The sequence below is a fragment of the Solea senegalensis genome, linkage group LG13 (genome assembly GCF_019176455.1).
Source record: "Solea senegalensis isolate Sse05_10M linkage group LG13, IFAPA_SoseM_1, whole genome shotgun sequence".
NCBI lineage: Eukaryota > Metazoa > Chordata > Actinopteri > Pleuronectiformes > Soleidae > Solea > Solea senegalensis.
Window position 1 is genome coordinate 7,059,584 of NC_058033.1, and position 17,872 is coordinate 7,077,455.

Sequence of the window (17,872 nt, forward strand, 5' to 3'; positions counted from 1 at the left end):
AAATAAAACACTTGATCTTGGCAGCGCAAGTTGGCCTCCTAAAGCAAGGCCCTTATTGAAAGTGAAATCCTTCTCTGCATTTAACCTTCCTAAAATTTGCAGCAGCGAGCAGCCTAGGCAGCTCAGGGGTACCCCAGCCCTTTTTTGACTTGGTGGGAACTCGGAACAGGCAACCCTCCAGCTACAAGCCAGGTTTAATTTCCACTTAGCTGGCCATGGGCTGCCATAACATGGAATACATGTAATAGACTAATTTTAAGGCAATGAAAAGCAAGCAACATTTGTGATTAAACTCCCATACAAACATACCTACATACATACATACCTACATACATACGACCTGTGCCTTTCGCCACCTTTGTCAGCTGTGATTGGCTCCAGCCCCCTCCCATACCATGACCCTCATGCGGAGGATAAAGTGGTAGAAAATAGATAGATGAATGGATGGACAGACTTTGTTTCACTACTTTTCTTTGTCTAAAGTCATCAAAGGACTCTTGCCTTTGATGGGCAGGAGTTTGATGGCGGAGCCTTGTACGAGAGATGGGGCAGATTTGACGCAAGATGTTGCATTTCCGCCGATCCATCCTCTCTTGCATCTTTTGTCCAAACAGTTCAGGTTCCTTCACTGTATGAGGCACTGACGCCCCGTCAGCACACTTCGCAGTGTCTGCTATTTCTAAGAACCGGCCCGAGACGTGGGCGTTTGACCCCACTGAAAACATGGCTGTCAGTGGGGAAAACACTGAAAAACAGATCTTGGCCACTTTACAGACAGTAGTCTATGATAGATATGTTCACTGGTTTATCTTGTCATTAGGAAGTCTTTTATAACTGAAACATTGACAAGTTTTTGTCAATTTGTAAATCGCTCGTTTACCATTTGAAATGTTTCCCTTGGTTACATATGGAACAGTTTGGTTTGGTATGTTATGGTACATATTTTTTGAGTTTTCATTAGGAATAGCACCCTCCTCTTCGGGGAGTAAAAATGGGGGACAGAGGAGAGGAAGGGGAAAGGAAGTGAGGTAGAGAGAAGCGAGAGAGACATAACAGTTCTGTCAAGTTTAGTTTAGACAGTTCCAGGCTTCAAACTGGAATAGGTTGTCCAATGGTGACATAAATCAGTAAGCATATGCCCAAGATGTTGCAGACTTAAACTAAGGCACTGTTTTATCAGGGCAAAAACAAAAAAACAACTCCTGAACCATCCCTTTAACTTGGCTATGTCCGTGATTAGGTCAGCTACGCTTTACATGAATAAATCAATATAAAATGCCATTTTTTAAAATGTTATATTCCTTGACTTAAAAAAGTCGTGAAAAGACAGACTATTCGACGCCATGTAACGTTAAACACGGTCCCATTGAGTAGCGGAGAGGGGAGACAGGAAGCAGGAAGGACATATGGCTGCTTTGTTTTCGCTCCTCTCCGTCAGCCAATGACACGACGCCGTCATTCGACAAACTGGCCCTCGCGTCCAATCACAGAGCTCCTTATTGCCGCGGATCCCGACGCTTGGTCACATCCGGTCGTATATATTCTGCCACGAGTTAGCGGCGAATTCGGAGAGTGTCAATTTCGAACAGTGAGAGTCGGCGTCTCCGGTGTTTTCGCACAAAGTAAGCTTTACGTTTTCTTCTCATTCTTGTTTATTTGTGAGATGAAGGAGCAGCGAGGACGCGCGGTACAAAATGGCGGCCCCCCTCTTTTTTTCCTTCCTCGCAGCGCCTTCTTCCATCCTCGCGCTGTTTTCTCTTGTTAGCACTGGAACTAGCTAGCTGACCCGTAGTCGCAACGGTGCTAATGTAGCACAAAAACGCCGTTATTAGGCTGCATTCTAAATACTCCCCCGGTGAATGTAGCACAGTCGAAGCGGTTACTTGTTGTTTACGTGTCAAACTGTGTTTAAATTGACGTTTTAACTGTTGTGTAATTCACAAGTGTTTGTCCAGCGATTAGCCGGGCCTGCACTGCGTCCCGAGCGGTAACGGAGTAAAGCGCGCTCCGCTTGAACGGTTAACGTGATGGAGATTTTGACGCTGCTGCTTATTTTCACCGTTACGGAACAAAATACACCAACAAAAATCTGAGCACTTGTAGTTAATGAACTTGAAATCACGAATATGATTCTTAAAGTCACCTCTAAGTATAAATTTAATGTGTATTATTAACAATAGGGGCACATTGTGCTCCTCTACGTAATGAGGACAATTGTTTGTTTTAATCGTCGGAATCGACGTTAAATTAATTGTTTTGGTGCTAATCAAACTGTAACAAGAAAATAAAGACACAATAGATTTTGGTTTGTTTAATTTATTTTTAATGCATAATTAGACCTATATATACCGATATTATTCAATATTGCATGTCAGTTGTGTTGTTTTTGTCTTGCTTGGACCAGTTTTGCTCCTGTAAACGTTGACTTAATGTTGAGCTATACTTTAAGAATCAATACAAACATTTTATCTGCTAACATTTAAGAGCTACACAAATTAAAAGTTGTAAGGCTGCAATCGATTGTTTTCTTAACTGGTTAATCGCAATATTTGAGTGATTTAACTGTTTGCAGGTTATTAAATTAATTGTTTTTGTAAATGATCAAACCAACTTCATTATTTCTTATAACAAAGTGTAATTTGATTAATCTCAGTTTGTGAACACTACGAAACGTTTGAAAACCTCATCAATTCCAGGTTTGGGAAACGTGATCAACATTTTATGGACTAAACAACTAATTGAAATAACGGGTTATGCAAATAATCGTTTGTCGTAGTCATTTTGTCTATATGATTGTCATGTTTATAGGTGTTTTCAGTTTTTATGGATTGTTTATTTGGAGCAAAAAATACAAAAAAAATCACATTTTACCAGATGAAAACTTGTTTTTATTGTTTACAAGAAGAACACCCATGCCGACTAATCAACAAAGTAGTTTCTGATTGTTTAGTAATTGATAAATAACTGTTTAATTGTTGTTAACAATAAAATATTTAAAAAAAATTCCAGTCTTAAATTTCGCTTTGTGCTGCTCTGTATTTTGACACTTTGCACGTTGCTCCTGTTTGTTTATTTGTTCTGTTTTTGACGTTGTCTCTTTTCTGTCAGTTTCTGAATCAACCCACCGTCACAATGTCAGACACTGAGAATCCACTCATGGAGACGTGCGAGCAGAACGGCAATGAGGGAGAAGAGTTCCAGTACTCGACCGAGCAGCAGCTGATGGATGGAGACGAGGGACAGGACAATGGCACCGACGGAGGCAAGATTGATGCCAGCAAAGGAGAGGAGGACGCTGGGTGAGTGGTTGTTCCCCTGTTGCACCAAAATCAGCAGGCCAGTTTTCTTATGGTAAGAAAACCCATTTTAGCTGATGAAAACATGTCTGTTGCAGATCCATGAGTGAACACCAGGAAATCACTTTTGTAGTCGATTATTTTCTCGACTAATAAAATATTATATTAGTTTTGTCCACAAACTGTCAAGAAAATGTTTATCTGCCTTTCCCAAACCTTGGAAAGATGGTCTCAAATGTCTTATTTTGTCCACAGTAGTGATGGGACACATTGCATTATTATATTAACACCCATGGAAGGAACCATGTACAATGAGTTAATCGTGGTGAATTTCTGTTATCACAATTGTCAGGAATGAAGATAAACATTAATAATTGACCTAAGTGACTTGAAAATCCAGTCTAGCTCACCATCATAAAATCCTTGTGATTTCTTTTTTTAACCTATTACGTTATACACCTGTTATTATAACTATATATATCGAAACATTTTCAGTCATTGCAATTAAATCATAAATCGCAATTATTTTCATCAGGATAATTGTAAAATCCTTAAACAAAACCCAAAATATTTAGTTTAATGGTAAACCATTCGAGTTAGTGTAAATCCATTTTTTTTAAAGAACCACTCAAATTAATTGACGATATTTTAGTAATCGATAATTGTTGCAGGCCTAATGTTCATACATATGTTTGAAATGTTATTTTGACAACAAATTTAAAATGCTGCAGTCTCATACGCACCTACCATATATGTACTCAAGAAAGCAATCGGCAGATTAATTAAATAAAACATGTGTAAATGCAAGGGACTGCATGTTTGAGACCTCTACTACAGACCAAAATGCGAGTTTTCATGTCGCCCCCTTTGTTGCAGTAAAATGTTTGTGGGCGGCCTCAGCTGGGACACAAGTAAAAAGGACCTGAAGGATTACTTCAGTAAGTTTGGCGAGGTGTCGGACTGCACCATCAAGATGGACTCCCAGTCCGGCCGATCACGAGGCTTCGGCTTTGTTCTTTTTAAAGACTCCTCCAGCGTGGACAAGGTGAGCCGCCTTTGCATCTTCCCTACGGTGACTCTGTGTGTGCGCATGTAAAGCTGCACACAGGTCGTTTCTCTGGACTCGTATTTGTAATCTGCATCACATGCTTGAAATACAGCTATTCCTTTTTATTTATGTGTGTTAGAAATCGACGAAATTGAATTTAAATATGATCAAATTATAGGTTCCATGTTTTAGGTACAAGGGAAAACGGATGCACTGGAATAATTCTGATATATTGCACAATTGTAACAAATGAACACTGTTGTGCGAGTATATCGCAATACGCGGTGTTGTGACTTAAATATCGTAATGTCGTATCATGTGTGCCAGAGAGAACAGAAAGAACCACGTTTTCCACGTCTCTGCTCCCATCTCTGGTTAAATTAGTTGTTGTTTGCAGGTGCTGGAGCAAGGGGAACACAAACTGGACGGACGCAAGATCGACCCCAAGAGGGCGATGGCGATGAAGAAGGAACCCGTCAAGATCTTTGTCGGCGGTTTGAACCCCGAGGCAACGGAGGACGCCATCAGGGAATATTTTGGGGCCTTTGGCGAAGTCAGTTTTTAAAGAAATATTGCACGATAACTCTCAAAAACACAACCTTCAGACAGCACTGTATTCTTGGTATGGGTGGCGTTGATGTTTACGAGAGTATCGGTATCTGTTATATCTGTCTCCGATACTGGTGTCATAAACTCCAGTACGTGAACGTGGATGGAGCATCTCTTAACGTAGCTTTCACCACCATTGTCCCGCTGTAAAGTCATGGTTAGAAAAAACATTCTCCTAAAACAAAAATTCTCACCGCTCAGTGAAATGGACGGTAGAGACGTGAAACATTGAGCGAGCAGCAGACACCAGGTCGAGACCGGTCCGTGCCGAATCGCTGCATTGTGACTCCACTCTGACCAAACGGTAACCGTTTCCTCCAACGTCCTCTCTTCCCCAGATTGAAACCATTGAGCTTCCTGTCGACCCCAAGTTGAAGAAGAGGAGAGGTTTTATCTTCATCACCTTCAAAGAAGAAGGGAGTGTCCGCAAGTGCCTGGAGAAGAAATACCACACCATCCAGGGTGGCAGGGTACGTACATACACACGTGTTTTACCTCTTATGTTCCATCACTTTTTCCTGGAGTATGTTTGGGCTCTCTGAAGTATGAATCCAGGTCAAGGTGTTCAAAGGTGTTGAACTTTGTCTGAGGAAGCAGATGATGTCAGCGTTTCTCCCGCTTGCAGTTCAATCTCAGGTGACTTCTTCGGAAACTTTTGTTCCCGCTCAAACCTCCTCTGAAGAATCTCTGGAGTTCAGTGCACGCCTGAAAGCAGCTTCAGTGAGGAACTTGTGTAAATGAGCTGACCGGCCTCAGTTTTAGAATCACTTTCTCTCTGTACTCAGGATTTTGGGTGCTTGGCAGGGAAGTTTAGGATGTGAAGTGACTGTTGGTGTTTCCTCCCCAGTGTGAGCTGAAGATTGCCCAGCCGAAGGAGGTGTATCAGCAGCAGCAGTACGGAGGAGGACGCGGAGGTGGTTACGGAGGAGGACGTGGAGGAGGCAGAGGACGTGGAGGTGAGCGTGAAAACACTTATTTTCCTTAAGGTAACTTTATTAATCCGACAAGGGTTAGGTTGACTGTTTTCCACTGGCCAACGAGTGATTCCATTTATTTGGCCCATGCATTTAGTTGATTTTCTTTTTTCCTCCATCTTAAAAAGTTCAACTGTTAAATGTTAACCAAATATTATTTTTGTAATTCCCAAACCTCAAAATGATGTTCTCACATGTCACCAACTAAAAGTAATACTTTGAACAATTTCTTTGTTTTCTATGGAGCATATAACCTGGAAATTATTCACCTTTTAGAAGCTGAAAAATGGAAGATTCTGTTTTGGTTATTTTTTTATTATTATTGCCCTCAAACAATTATTAGACAAGACTGATCTGTCTCTCCTACAATGTATTTTACATTGTCTTTTGTAATAAATAAAAAAAATGCATAAATAACGTAAATACCTGAAAGTGTTATTGAACTTAAGGGTATATTTTTGATTAAAGCAGATATAAAGACATGATATGATGATTTAATGAACTGGCCAGTTTTTTATCAAGTTTACACCCTTTTTTATTTAATGTAAAAAGCTAGATTGAGTTTTTAAAGGGTAGTTTTAAAAAAATTGTTTCTGTTCTCACGTGTCCCAGGTCCAAACCAGGGCTGGAACCAGAGCTGGAACCAGGGCTACGGCGGAAACTACTGGAACCAAGGCTACGGTAACCAAGGCTATGGCTACGGTAGTGGATACGGCAACTATGACTACTCTTCTGGTTACTATGGATACGGTCCTGGATATGATTACAGTAAGCGCATCCTGACACTTCTCCGCTGTTGCCTAATTGTAGTTCACACATGCACACAACGCCTCCTCAATAAAGAGCAAATGCATTGTATTTATCAGCTGTATCAATCTAAATGAGGTAGCAAAGCACAGGACGTCTTCACGTAACTACAACAACTCTTCTGTCATTTGGAGCAAAACTTCCTCAAAATCAAACTCACATTTTACGACAAAGGTGTTTCCTTCCATGTATGATCATGTCATTGGAGGTCAGAGGTCAGATTTAGTGAATGCTGGACCTTCAGTTGCAACACAGAGCTACATGACTCTGTGGGACTTCTCTTCTTTTTACACTTTTTTACTAGTACTATGAACTTTTTGTTGTGAACAATATTTCAAAACAAGCACTTTTACTTTTAAATGTTGTGTTTGTTATGATGGATTACCAAGGTGCCCCCATACCAGGCTTAAATTTCCCATTGTAGAAGTTGTTAAACTACAGTTTAAAAGTACTACTGTCTATATTTAAACCTCCTCTTTTTCCACGTATAGGTGCTGCAGACCAGGGCAGTGCCAACTACGGTAAAACCCCCAGGCGGGGGGCTCACCAGCCTGGCTACAAGCCATACTGATGATGACGATGATGATGCTGACAACGACATGGTATTGCAAGGTAGACATGCCGTGGCTATAACTACCGTCCATTCATGTATTTACCAGAAATCCCGTCTGCACAAAGTCAGAGTTTTTAGATTTGGGGCTGACAGTTCTTCACCTGAACCTGGAGAGAAAATGCGTTAACGCGTCTCATCCTAGTTTATGAGTAACGCTTGTATTTATTATCCCTCTCTTAAATCAACATTGGGCTACGGTTAATCGACCGCTAAATTAACCGTCAACTATTTTGGTTATCTATGATTCAGTTTGAGTGTTTGTTTTTTTTAATTAATAGAGCAAGCTTTCTGATTTTTCAGCTTCTTAAATGTTAAATTGTTATTTCCAGATTTGGTAAACACCGATCAACGATTCTATGGATTAATCAAGTACTGGATGAGTTGCAGCCCTAATCAACTTTCTTTTCCTTGTGTTCCTGAACTGTTCTGCTGTGGGAATATTCAGTTTTGCATTGACGATTCTTCCCCTGGAAAGTTATTGAGCCTTGTGTTAACTTTTGTCACGCTGTCTCCAACTTGAATAGGTTTCTTGAATGTTATGTTTGTAGTTTAGGTCCAGCCATGGCTCTCGCTTGTACTCTATTGTAATACACAGCAAACTTTGGAAACATTTTATGTGCTTAAAATTGAAAATAAAGTCATATTGTGTATATTTTTGGGTAGTTTGGAGCCTTCATTGTAGACACAACCTGCAGTGATCCATAACAGTAGGTGCTATGGTTCATATTGATGTCATTGGACAGACTTTTTCAACCGCAAACTCAAATTTGTCAACACTCCAAACACCAAAGTCCATACAGAAATTGCCTTTTTTGTTTTTAAGCTCACTGAGGAGTTGTTTGTCTGTTTCTGTCTAATTTAGTACATTTGCATTACATGGGTAAGTTGCAACGAAGGATCTCAACCACTGAAGTCACAATATAAGACATTTTAACATGGCGTTTTAAGGCAGCGCTGGATCTGCAACTGCTTTGTGCCGTGACGTAGACTCGCTGATTTTCTCTATGGAGTTTGGTGCAAAAATGGCACATTTTTGAGTGTTTGAGTCCCTGCTTTGATTAAAGTATCGTCTCTGAAATAAAACGAACGATAAGAATAATGTTTTTATTTCTTGTGTGTGAAGTGTTTGATGGTAGACCATGTGACCGAGCCTCTGTGTTTCACTTCCCAGGACTTCAACCATCCAGTGAGACCAACTGCTGAACGGACACACTGGGCCTAACTCCGCCTCTTTTATGACAGAAGACCATTTGTACAGAAAACATCTGAAATGTAACTTTTCCATGTTTTTTTTTTTAATCCTATAATTTTAGGTTTTACTTTTCCCTTTGGTGTTTTTTTTTTTGTTGTTTTTTTCTCCCGTCTTTCCACATTTCCAACCATGGAAGTGTAATTTTTACTGTACTTTTTGGTACCTGTTTTGATTCTAATGTATTGTAAGGGTTGTATTTTACATGTTTGCTGGCTTTACAGGTTGAAATATCATGGCACTGTAAAAGCTTTTTTGACAAAATAAAAGCAGTTTTCAGTATTTTTTTTTTCTTCCCCCAGTTCTCTTTTTTGTTTTTTTTTCCTTTGTCTCCTGATGCGTCCACCTTTTTTGGTGGATAATCAACAGGATGTTGACTAGGTTTAGAATTAAACTAAAATATCTACATAAGTTTTGACTTGGATTTTTTTTGTTTTGGTTTTTTGTCGTTTTGTGGCAACAGGATCAGAAATACTTTTATGCTCCACATAGATTTTCCTCAAAACCAAGATGCTTCCTCAAGGTGATCTGACTGGACTGAGTGGAGTGTTCTGTTCCTATTTGAAAATAAACAAGCTTGACTTTCTGTTAAGCTGATGGCAGAGTCACTACTCAAAGTCACATAAACGTATCTGAACTATGTCAAGTTTTAATTGCTAACGTTACCATTAAAAGGCTTAAAAAGTTTCCCTTTCGCGACAACTGACCTGAAGTAAAGTGCAAACCATGGGAAGGAGGATTCAGCAGATGGACACATTAGTCACCACTAGAGGGGGCTCTTTTTCCACACTTCGTGTTTGCAATGATTTGGTACAGTAATATATAAGATTATTCATCAGAAATTCAAAACTACGCTTCTTTCTGTTTGGGCTGCATTTGGAGGGCTGATATTTTGAGATTTGTAATAATTTGGGGGATTATGAGGGCTTTTCGTTTGACCTGGATATGAAATAGTGACGATATATTACTTCATGTAATGATTACTAATATTACTATCGGTCTACTAAACAATTGGGGCTCAGAGTGTAATATTCTCTCTGACCACAACACGACCTGCAGTGGCTGGAGTGGCGCTGTAACTTTAATCTCTCCCTTGTCCCCAACAAGCAACGACCCCGGAAGTAAAACGCGTCACCTCCGTTTGACATTTGAAACCGTTCGAAACTAAAAATATACAACTTTCTCGCTTTAAAAGTCCGTATTTTAAAAAAGTAAAGTACGACATTACACCACCCACAATCCTGTTGTAATGTCTGTTTCCCCCTGTCTAATTACACTCAAATTAAGAATAATCAATAACTGGACCTTTTTGTATGTATAAAACACCAACAGTGAACCTCACTCTAATTATAGTCCACGTCAAACCACTCCCAAAAAAACGAATACATTTTTTTTTCTTCTTATGTTTATTTATGTTTGTCATCACCTGGAAATTTGAAAATGCTGTGTCCCTTTATTTTACTCCAGTGCAGATTATACTGCCCTCCCTGCCAACACAACCTGTTGGTTGTAATCTGCAATTTCACCACTAGATGCCACCAAATCCTCCACTTTTTTGTATATTGCCTTTTTCGTGTGTGAATCAACAGGAAAAGAAACCTTTTGCACGTAGAATTGAATTTTATTTTTTGCAAACACATTACACTATACATCAGAGGTCCTAAACTCGCGGCCCATGGGCCACATGTGGGCCTCAATTGATTTCTTTTGGCCCGCCACTTATTTTATTGAGATTGATTTTGCATCACAAATACATTTTATTGTAAAATATATTTATCGTCGCACATACACAACACAAATGCTTTTATTATGAAATTACTGCTGTATCATGATGAATACAGCCAGCTTTTGTCACTTCATGAGGTGAGTTTGTCGCAGCGTGAGATTCTGTCGCTTTCATCGAAAACTAAGAAGAAGCAGGTGTTTAAGTCCTTTTTGGCCCAAAAATCGGGATTTCTAAACATCAGAATCTGATCTTTCTCCTTCCTCAACCATCGTACGTGATCAGATCCCATCTGCGCGTGTCCATATTGCCGATTGGCTGTCGCGTCGTTGCGTCAGCACGATTTTTCGCAAAAGTCAACCCACTGTAAGTCTTTGTCGTGAAGCTCTAAATCTCAGCGATGGCGGGCAGAACCGGGGCCTTGAACCTCGTGGACTGTCTGCATTTGACGCGACATCCCGACTTCCAGATGCACACAACGATGTCTTTCTGTCTCTCTGTCTGTCCGTGACCCGAGAATGGCCCTTCGTCCGTGTCTTTCTCTTCACCCGTGTTTGTCTTTTCGCAGCCGGACTCTCTGTCCTCTCTCCTGTTCTCTGTGAGGTGGACCTGCCTGCTCCTCAGATCTTTCAGGAACACCATGGCGTGTTTCGGCCCCTGGTTCCCGTCCGGCCTGGTCTCACGGGTTTGGTTTGACCGACGAGATGACTGCCACCCCACCGTCTTCCCCTCCTCCTCCACACGTCCTCCCCCGCGGAGCAGCCGAGCTGCGGTGAGGAAAGAGTCCACGTGGCTGTGCGCCGGCTTATCCGGGGCCTCTGGGAGCCACTTCCTCCACAGACCCGGGGCCACGGTTCCTGGACTTCCGCTGCTCCTGACCTCCATGTCCACAGCACGTCTCCACCTCTGTGACCGACGGTAAGAGCTAGTTCGATTCAGCAAATCTCAATTCAGCTCCAAACATCTGCAAATTAAACGCGAGAAATGGGATTAAGGGGGAATGAGGTCAGATTACCTTCAGGGGTTCACAAACCTTCAATCACCGATATGTGTTTATATGGATAAATATTCTGTCCTGTTGGTAATAAATGAACTGAACTGATGAGATCACAGAAGGTCAGAGGTCACAGAGGTGTTAAAAGAGTTTTTTTTTTTAAATTGTGGAATCAGATATCATTTTGGTAAACTCACAACCTCAGAGCGGATTAAACTCCCTCTGTGATCTCAGATTAGGAACCATTAGATGAGATTAGATTAGATGAGGATTCTCTTTTCTCAGCCTGTCAAAACCGTATCACATATAGAAGCAAAATGTCTAAATCTATTGAACTGCACTATTTCTGCTGTTATTATGACATCAAACAAATGCTCATTTACAGCCGAGGATTTTGTCAATTGTAAATCAATCACATCTTCACTTTTAATGCGAAACATATTTACATGTAAAAGTGGGGAAAAAAATCTATTAAACCACTGTAATAGAAAAATGAGACACATGGATATACAGTTTTATACATGGATTCCAGAAAGTCATGCAAAAAGCAGAGTTTAAGGTTCTACCAGATTTCAGTCCTTCTTTTCTTCTTTTTCTTCTTTTTCGTCTCTCCTCTTCCTCATCCCACAAATGACTGACTGCGCTCTGTGACCCCGTTTCTCTTTGACCTCTTATTCATGCCCACTCCCACCCCGCCCACCATCACCCGCGTCACCCCCCCGGCCTCCATTTACAGTACATCTGCTAAAAACTGGGACAAAGTTCAGTCCAGTTAAACACGTGGCCAACGGTTTTCATGGAAACTGCCTTGACAAATTTCACACGCACACGCACATACATAGACACACACAAACTTGTTTTGATATCTTAGTGAGGACACACCATTGGCATAATGCATTCCCTAACCCCTTACCCTAACCTTAACCATCACAACGAAGTGCCTAACCTTAACCTTTAACCTTACCTGACCTAACCCTAATCCTAAAACCAGGTCTTAACCCTGAAAAAGCACTTTAAAGTCGTGGGGCCCAGACAAAATGTCCTCAGGTTTGTATGTTTTTCCCATTTCTTGCTCACACGTGCAAAGCAGCTGTTCTGTGTTAATCCACAGTTTCTTCAGCAGCAGCAGCAGCAGCAGCTGTTGTTTCCAGTGGGCAAAAAAACCCTTAATAATGCCTTTACAACAATACCATTTATATACACAAAAATGCTGTACCATAAAATACAACACGACGGTGCATGTACAGTAAGACCTAAACATCCCGATTCTTTTGTCTCGATTGCAGGATTCAAATGTCGCTCGGTGTCTGGGAGACGTATATAATTTAAGTTTATCTCATAAAATTTACACTTAGTTCTGAACTGCCAAAGTCCATCAAGAAAATCAGTTATTTTACATCACTGGCACACAGGAGTTTTTGATCCACTGCTGCCTCCATCACTGGGTTCAAATATGCCATTTGGGGTCTTCAGTGGTTCAGATTTACCGCAGTGACACAAACTTGCCACAGGAGGCAGCAGTAGACCAGCAGCTCCTGTGGGAGTGAAAAATGCAGATTTTCTCAATGGAGTTTGGTGGGGGAGAGTGAGCGGCTGAGATCAAGCAGCAAATGTTAATATTAAGATATCTTGCACTTAAGTGGGTATAGACTTTATTAGGTGGGACAGTTTTTGTGTTGTCTTGTGTTAAGAGAATAAAAAGTATTTATTCTCTGTTTAACTTTGCTGTGACAAAACTATCAGACCTGAGTGAGGGCGCGCTTGTGTGTATACGGCAGCAGAGCCTGGGTGGGCGGAGACGAGAATTATCGTTTTTTGATCCCGTTTTTTTTTTTAGCACTAGTATTCACTCGTGAGTGACTTCTCGCGGTCTTTGTCAAACTCTTTCTTTCCTCTCGCTCGATGTTGTGGTCCTGGTATAAAGCAGCTCACTTCCTGTGTGTGGCGCGGGAATGACGCCGGGGCGATGCAAGACCTCGACTTAAACGTTGCACTGCAGCTTTAAATCCGTGTCTTCAATCATCCAGTGTCCCCTGCACACGTTGGACTGAGGACTCACTGCTGAACTTGTACCTCAGTCTGTTTGCTGTGCCGCTGAGTTCAGCAGGTTTATCTGCTGTGGACACAGGAGTGGACTGCAGGTGGGTCACAAGAGGTTATTTTTTTTTCTTTTTCCGTTTTGTGATTAGGATTCAAAACATTCAGGATTATTAAGAAAAAAAATAATTCAGTTCAGAAGGGGATCGGGGCGCACGTGTGAAAGAAAGTCGGAATTTAAGGACAAGTCAGACTTCCGTATATTTAGACCAAAGCCTGACTCTTTTTCCACTCAGATATCTGAGATTCCAAAGCCAGAATTTTGACTTTTTTCCCCCCTCAGAATTGTGGGATTAAAGCACAAAAGAGGGCAGCTTTATGATGATTTATGATTTGTCAAAAGTAGAAAAAAGGTCAGAATTCTGTCTGCGGTGTGACACATGCGTGAACTCACCTTACCCCCCAACTATTCCCAAAATTCAAGGACTCACGTGATCATGTGACCGCTCTGAGCTGAACTCTCTGGGTCTAAGTTCGCAAGAAAAAAAAAGAAAAGAAGTGAGGCCGCTCTTTTCAGTTTGTGCTGACTCATGGAAGTCAACGATCCAGGTCAAAAGGTCATGGGAACGTCACATCAAACTAAGCTTTTTCTAAAGAGCGACTCCAGGTGGCGCTCAAGCTCCTGCTCTATTGTCCTCTTTCTGAGATATTTTTTCTTCTTTTGACAAATCACGTCTCTTCCTCCACTCCTCCTGTTCCTCCTCTTTCTCTTATTCTTTCTCCTCAAAATACAAGGGATTTCATGTTTAAATAAACACAGCAATTAAAGTAAGTGATGGTAAAAACATAATTATATCTTGATAAATATATGAATAAACACATTTTATTCTTCTTATTATTGTTATTATTTAAGTACATTGAGTACAATGAGCTCTTTCAAAGAGACAAATGTTAAATGTGATTATAGATTTGTGTTTTGTGTTTTTGAGTGACAAGAAAAAAATCGGTGATCATATGGACCCGCCCACACAGTTTGATTGACAGGTGATCAGAGCGTCGAGATCAGAGAAGTTAAAGATTTAAACACAGAGTTTAATTGAAAGAACTTGAGTCTATTTGAGTTTACAGAACTCAGCTGTGGATCCAGGTGAAGAAAAAGAATAAAACCCAACTCCAGCATAGAGATTCTGAGTGAACGTGGTCTGGACTCTGTGGAGAAGAGTCATGGTGTCAGAGACTCTATAGAAGGACAGAAGACCTGCTCTGTGGTCCAGGTAAACTCCTACTCTGAGACTTTAGTGCTGATTCTATTGTGAAAAAAATAACTACTGTTTTGGTTACAAACTAAAGCCCAAGATTTGTCATTGCATCCAAAACCACATTGATCTGAACTCCCTGATCTGCTGATGTTCTTGTACGTCACTGCTACAGAAACTCCTCCTCCTCTTCCTCCTCCTCTCCACTCCACCTCCCAGTAACAACGTCCAGTCAGACTCTCTTTACTCAGGACCTGACACCAATAAATGAATCTGTCTGTGTGACTAGAATAAGACTGATCTTCCTTCATAAATGTCACTTTTCTGTTTCCCTCAGATAATAACAGACGTGTGTTTACTGTGTTTGGATCCAGTGTGATTTCTTGTGAATATCTGAAGAATTCAGCTCTGGTCTTTGGTTCTGGTTCTGGCAGTAAAACATCTACTTCAGCCACAGCCAGTGAGAAGTTTGTCCACGTCTTGGTCAGGTCTTCCTGCAGTTGACTTCTGACCTTTGCCACAGCCGCCGTCACTTCCTCAAAGTGTCTCTGAGGACAGACGTTGATGGTGGACGAGTGTGTGGATGGACTGAGTGCTGACAGTGAGCGGTAGTTGAGGAGAAACTGGTTGTGATCGTGTGTGAGTGAGAGCTGCTTCAGTTCAGCTTCTCTCTTTTTCAGCACAGTGAGCTCCTGCTGAAGCTTCTTCTCAACGTCTTTGACTCGACTCACTTCATTTTCCTCCTGGGATCTGATCTGCTGCTTCACATCAGAGCTTCTTTTCTGCAGGAGACGCATCATCTCAGTGAAGGTCTTGTCAGTGTCCTCCACTGCTTTATCAGCAGAGAGACTGAGAGTCTTCCTCTGCTGTTGAAGCACCTTCACATCTCTGTCTATGTCCTGGACTGTCTGCTGGATTTCGTCTAGACTCAGATCTAGCTCTCTCTGCTTCTGCTTCCTTTCTACTGCAGCTGAGACCGTGTCATGGTCTTCATGTTCATGCACAGGGCAGAGATAACAGATGCACTGCTGATCAGTGCGGCAGAACATCTTCATCACCTCATTGTGACGAGGGCAGATGTTCTCCTGGAGGTTCTTGGACGGCTCCACCAGCTTGTGTTTCTTGAATGGAGGTGATTGATAATGAGGCTGGAGATGTTCCTCACAGTAAGACGCCAAACAAACCAAACAGGACTTGAGAGCTTTCAGTTTCCTGCCAGTGCAGACATCACAGGCCACATCTTCAGCTCCAGCATAGCAGTGATCAGCAGGAGCAGCTTGGAGTCCAGTCTTCTTCAGCTCCTCCACTACATTACATTACATTACATGTCATTTAGCAGACGCTTTTATCCAAAGTGACTTACAATAAGTGCATTTAAACATTTGGGTACAAATAAGAGCTAGAAGTACGTAAGAGCTTCAAGTAAACCAAACTATGAAGTGCTAGTCATAAGTGCGATGTATACATTTTCTTTTTTCTTTTTTTTTGTCGTCGTCCTAGTCGAGGTAGAGTCACTAAATCTGCTAACATGGTGTTTTTCTTCAGTTCAGGCCTCGGCATGAAGATCTCTCTACACTGAGGGCAGCTGTAGATCCTCTTCTCGTCCTCTGTGTTCCAGTGGTCTTTAATGTAGTTCTTACAGAAGCTGTGTCCACAGGAAAGAGTCACCACATCCTTCAGTAGATCCAAACAGATGGTACAAGAGATGTTTTCTCTCTGCAGCTGAATCATGACGACCGTCCGAGTTCCTCGTCCTCAGACATGGAACCAGTTTGAGCTCTGAACTCAACATGTGACAGAGCAGTGGGCGGAGCCTGTCAGCTCCTGCTCTTCTCCACCTGTCGGCTCCTCCTCCCATTGTCAAACTGCAGATGTGAGGAGGAGGGAATCAAGAGGGAAACTTGCCAAAATCAATCAGCTGCCAAAGAAAAAAAGATTTACAAATGTGGCTGTAAATTAGAGGCTACATAGGGCGCAAATTTGCAAATTGTGACTTGGCTCACGTTTGCGGTGTTTTTTTATGACTTACTTGTACCAGTGTCAGCTTTAATGCAATTAATTAGCCGTTGACTTTACACAGCTGATTAACATTTATTTAAAAATTAATCATAAAAAAAACCTAAAACACTTAAACCCATAATTAAATGGGTTCCTCTGGGTTAGATATTTGTCCATTTAAGAGAAAAGTTTGTTCCGTTTCCTCTTTGAGTGATAAAAACCTCAAATATGTGGTGTTGCAGGGTTCGTGCTTCATGTTGCTGTTGCGGTTTGAGACCGAGAGCCCGTGAAGCGGAAACGTAAGTGGTGCAGTGATTGGTCGAGCGGAGCAAACACAATGTTTTCAGGTATTTCTAGTTCTTCCTGCACTGCTTTGTGACAGCGAGGTGATGTATGTCTGACTGTATTTCACATGACGCCATGAACACAGTTTATCACGTGAATCATGTATTTGTCGTTTGGGATTTTTGTGGCTCTCACTTTTTATAATATTCTAACTATCTATCTACTGTATACATATATATACATACATATAGAGTCATACCGCTTGGACGTCGCCCGGGTCAACAAGGTCCGCGTCAGGTGCCAGGGAACCAGGGCATCTGATGAGAAATGGGCTACTGGAACAAGACATAGATGGACAAGTTTTGAAAACATGGAACTGTTGGAATGCTACTATATGAGCAACCCCAGAGAGAAGGGATACATGCTGCGAATGTGGGACCAATGGTTACTTCGAAACCCAAGATCAAGGCTAACAGCGAAACATCCGCAAAAAACGTCTATCACAACTGGAGATCGATGAGATACAACAACAATGCTACGGCAAGGGGGCGCCAGGACCACAGGTCAGCGGGGGGATGCCACCATCAATCCCACAATCAGAGATTGGGTACCAAGCCACAACAAATACCAACAGCCTCAGTCCAAGAGCTGCTGACCTGAGAAGGAAGATCATGGCACAATTAGAAACCTGGAACCCCTGACGAATACCGAAGCTGACTTGTAAAGTACCTTCAGAAGATCTGCTAGTGGATGTGAATGCTGAACTAACACCAGTCCCTACGGGAACCATCACTGAGAACAATAAGCTGATACACAGTACAGCAACAGTAATCCTAGAAATGCTTGGATACAAGATGGGCTCAAACCATAACAGACAGCATCCACCACGGAGAATACGGTTAGAGGCCAAGATAAGGGCAACACGAAGAGAAGTTAGCCAGCGAGCAGAGCTACAGAAAGGCAACTTGGTGAATAAAGGGAAG

At 41.6% G+C, this 17,872-nt stretch overlaps 2 protein-coding genes across 3 annotated transcripts; one reads left to right on the plus strand and one right to left on the minus strand.

The window, feature by feature from the left end:
* The first annotated feature begins 1,503 nt into the window (after positions 1-1,503).
* Positions 1,504-8,878, plus strand: LOC122780010 (heterogeneous nuclear ribonucleoprotein A/B-like). Of its 2 annotated transcripts, none has more exons than XM_044042762.1 (9): positions 1,504-1,622; positions 3,109-3,299; positions 4,173-4,341; positions 4,742-4,897; positions 5,292-5,423; positions 5,801-5,909; positions 6,540-6,695; positions 7,226-7,346; positions 8,519-8,878. In XM_044042762.1, exons 2-8 carry the CDS (start codon positions 3,133-3,135, stop codon positions 7,303-7,305), a joined length of 969 nt encoding a protein of 322 aa, XP_043898697.1. In that variant the 5' UTR covers positions 1,504-1,622; positions 3,109-3,132; the 3' UTR covers positions 7,306-7,346; positions 8,519-8,878. The 2 variants fall into 2 exon arrangements, with proteins under 2 accessions (XP_043898697.1, XP_043898698.1); XM_044042763.1 differs by lacking the exon at positions 8,519-8,878 and adding an exon at positions 7,677-7,999.
* A 1,318-nt stretch (positions 8,879-10,196) lies between these two features.
* Positions 10,197-16,337, minus strand: LOC122779698 (tripartite motif-containing protein 29-like). Its single transcript, XM_044042274.1, has 3 exons — positions 16,181-16,337; positions 14,966-15,912; positions 10,197-11,283 (listed from the first exon to the last, which is right to left on the minus strand). Exons 1-3 carry the CDS (start codon positions 16,335-16,337, stop codon positions 11,245-11,247), a joined length of 1,143 nt encoding a protein of 380 aa, XP_043898209.1. The 3' UTR covers positions 10,197-11,244.
* Positions 16,338-17,872: the final 1,535 nt, after the last annotated feature.

Excerpts from the sequence above, each read along its gene's own strand:
- LOC122780010 (XM_044042762.1), top strand. The coding sequence starts at position 3,133 with ATGTCAGACACTGAGAATCCACTCATGGAGACGTGCGAGCAGAACGGC. Across the intron at positions 4,342-4,741 it reads ACTCCTCCAGCGTGGACAAG|GTGCTGGAGCAAGGGGAACA; the intron begins GTGAGCCGCCTT and ends TGTTGTTTGCAG. Across the intron at positions 5,424-5,800 it reads ACACCATCCAGGGTGGCAGG|TGTGAGCTGAAGATTGCCCA; the intron begins GTACGTACATAC and ends TTTCCTCCCCAG.
- LOC122779698 (XM_044042274.1), bottom strand. The coding sequence starts at position 16,337 with ATGATTCAGCTGCAGAGAGAAAACATCTCTTGTACCATCTGTTTGGAT. Across the intron at positions 15,913-16,180 it reads GATCTACAGCTGCCCTCAGT|TGGAGGAGCTGAAGAAGACT; the intron begins GTAGAGAGATCT and ends AATGTAATGTAG. Across the intron at positions 11,284-14,965 it reads TCACACTGGATCCAAACACA|ATGTTTGGAGCTGAATTGAG; the intron begins GTAAACACACGT and ends TTTAATTTGCAG.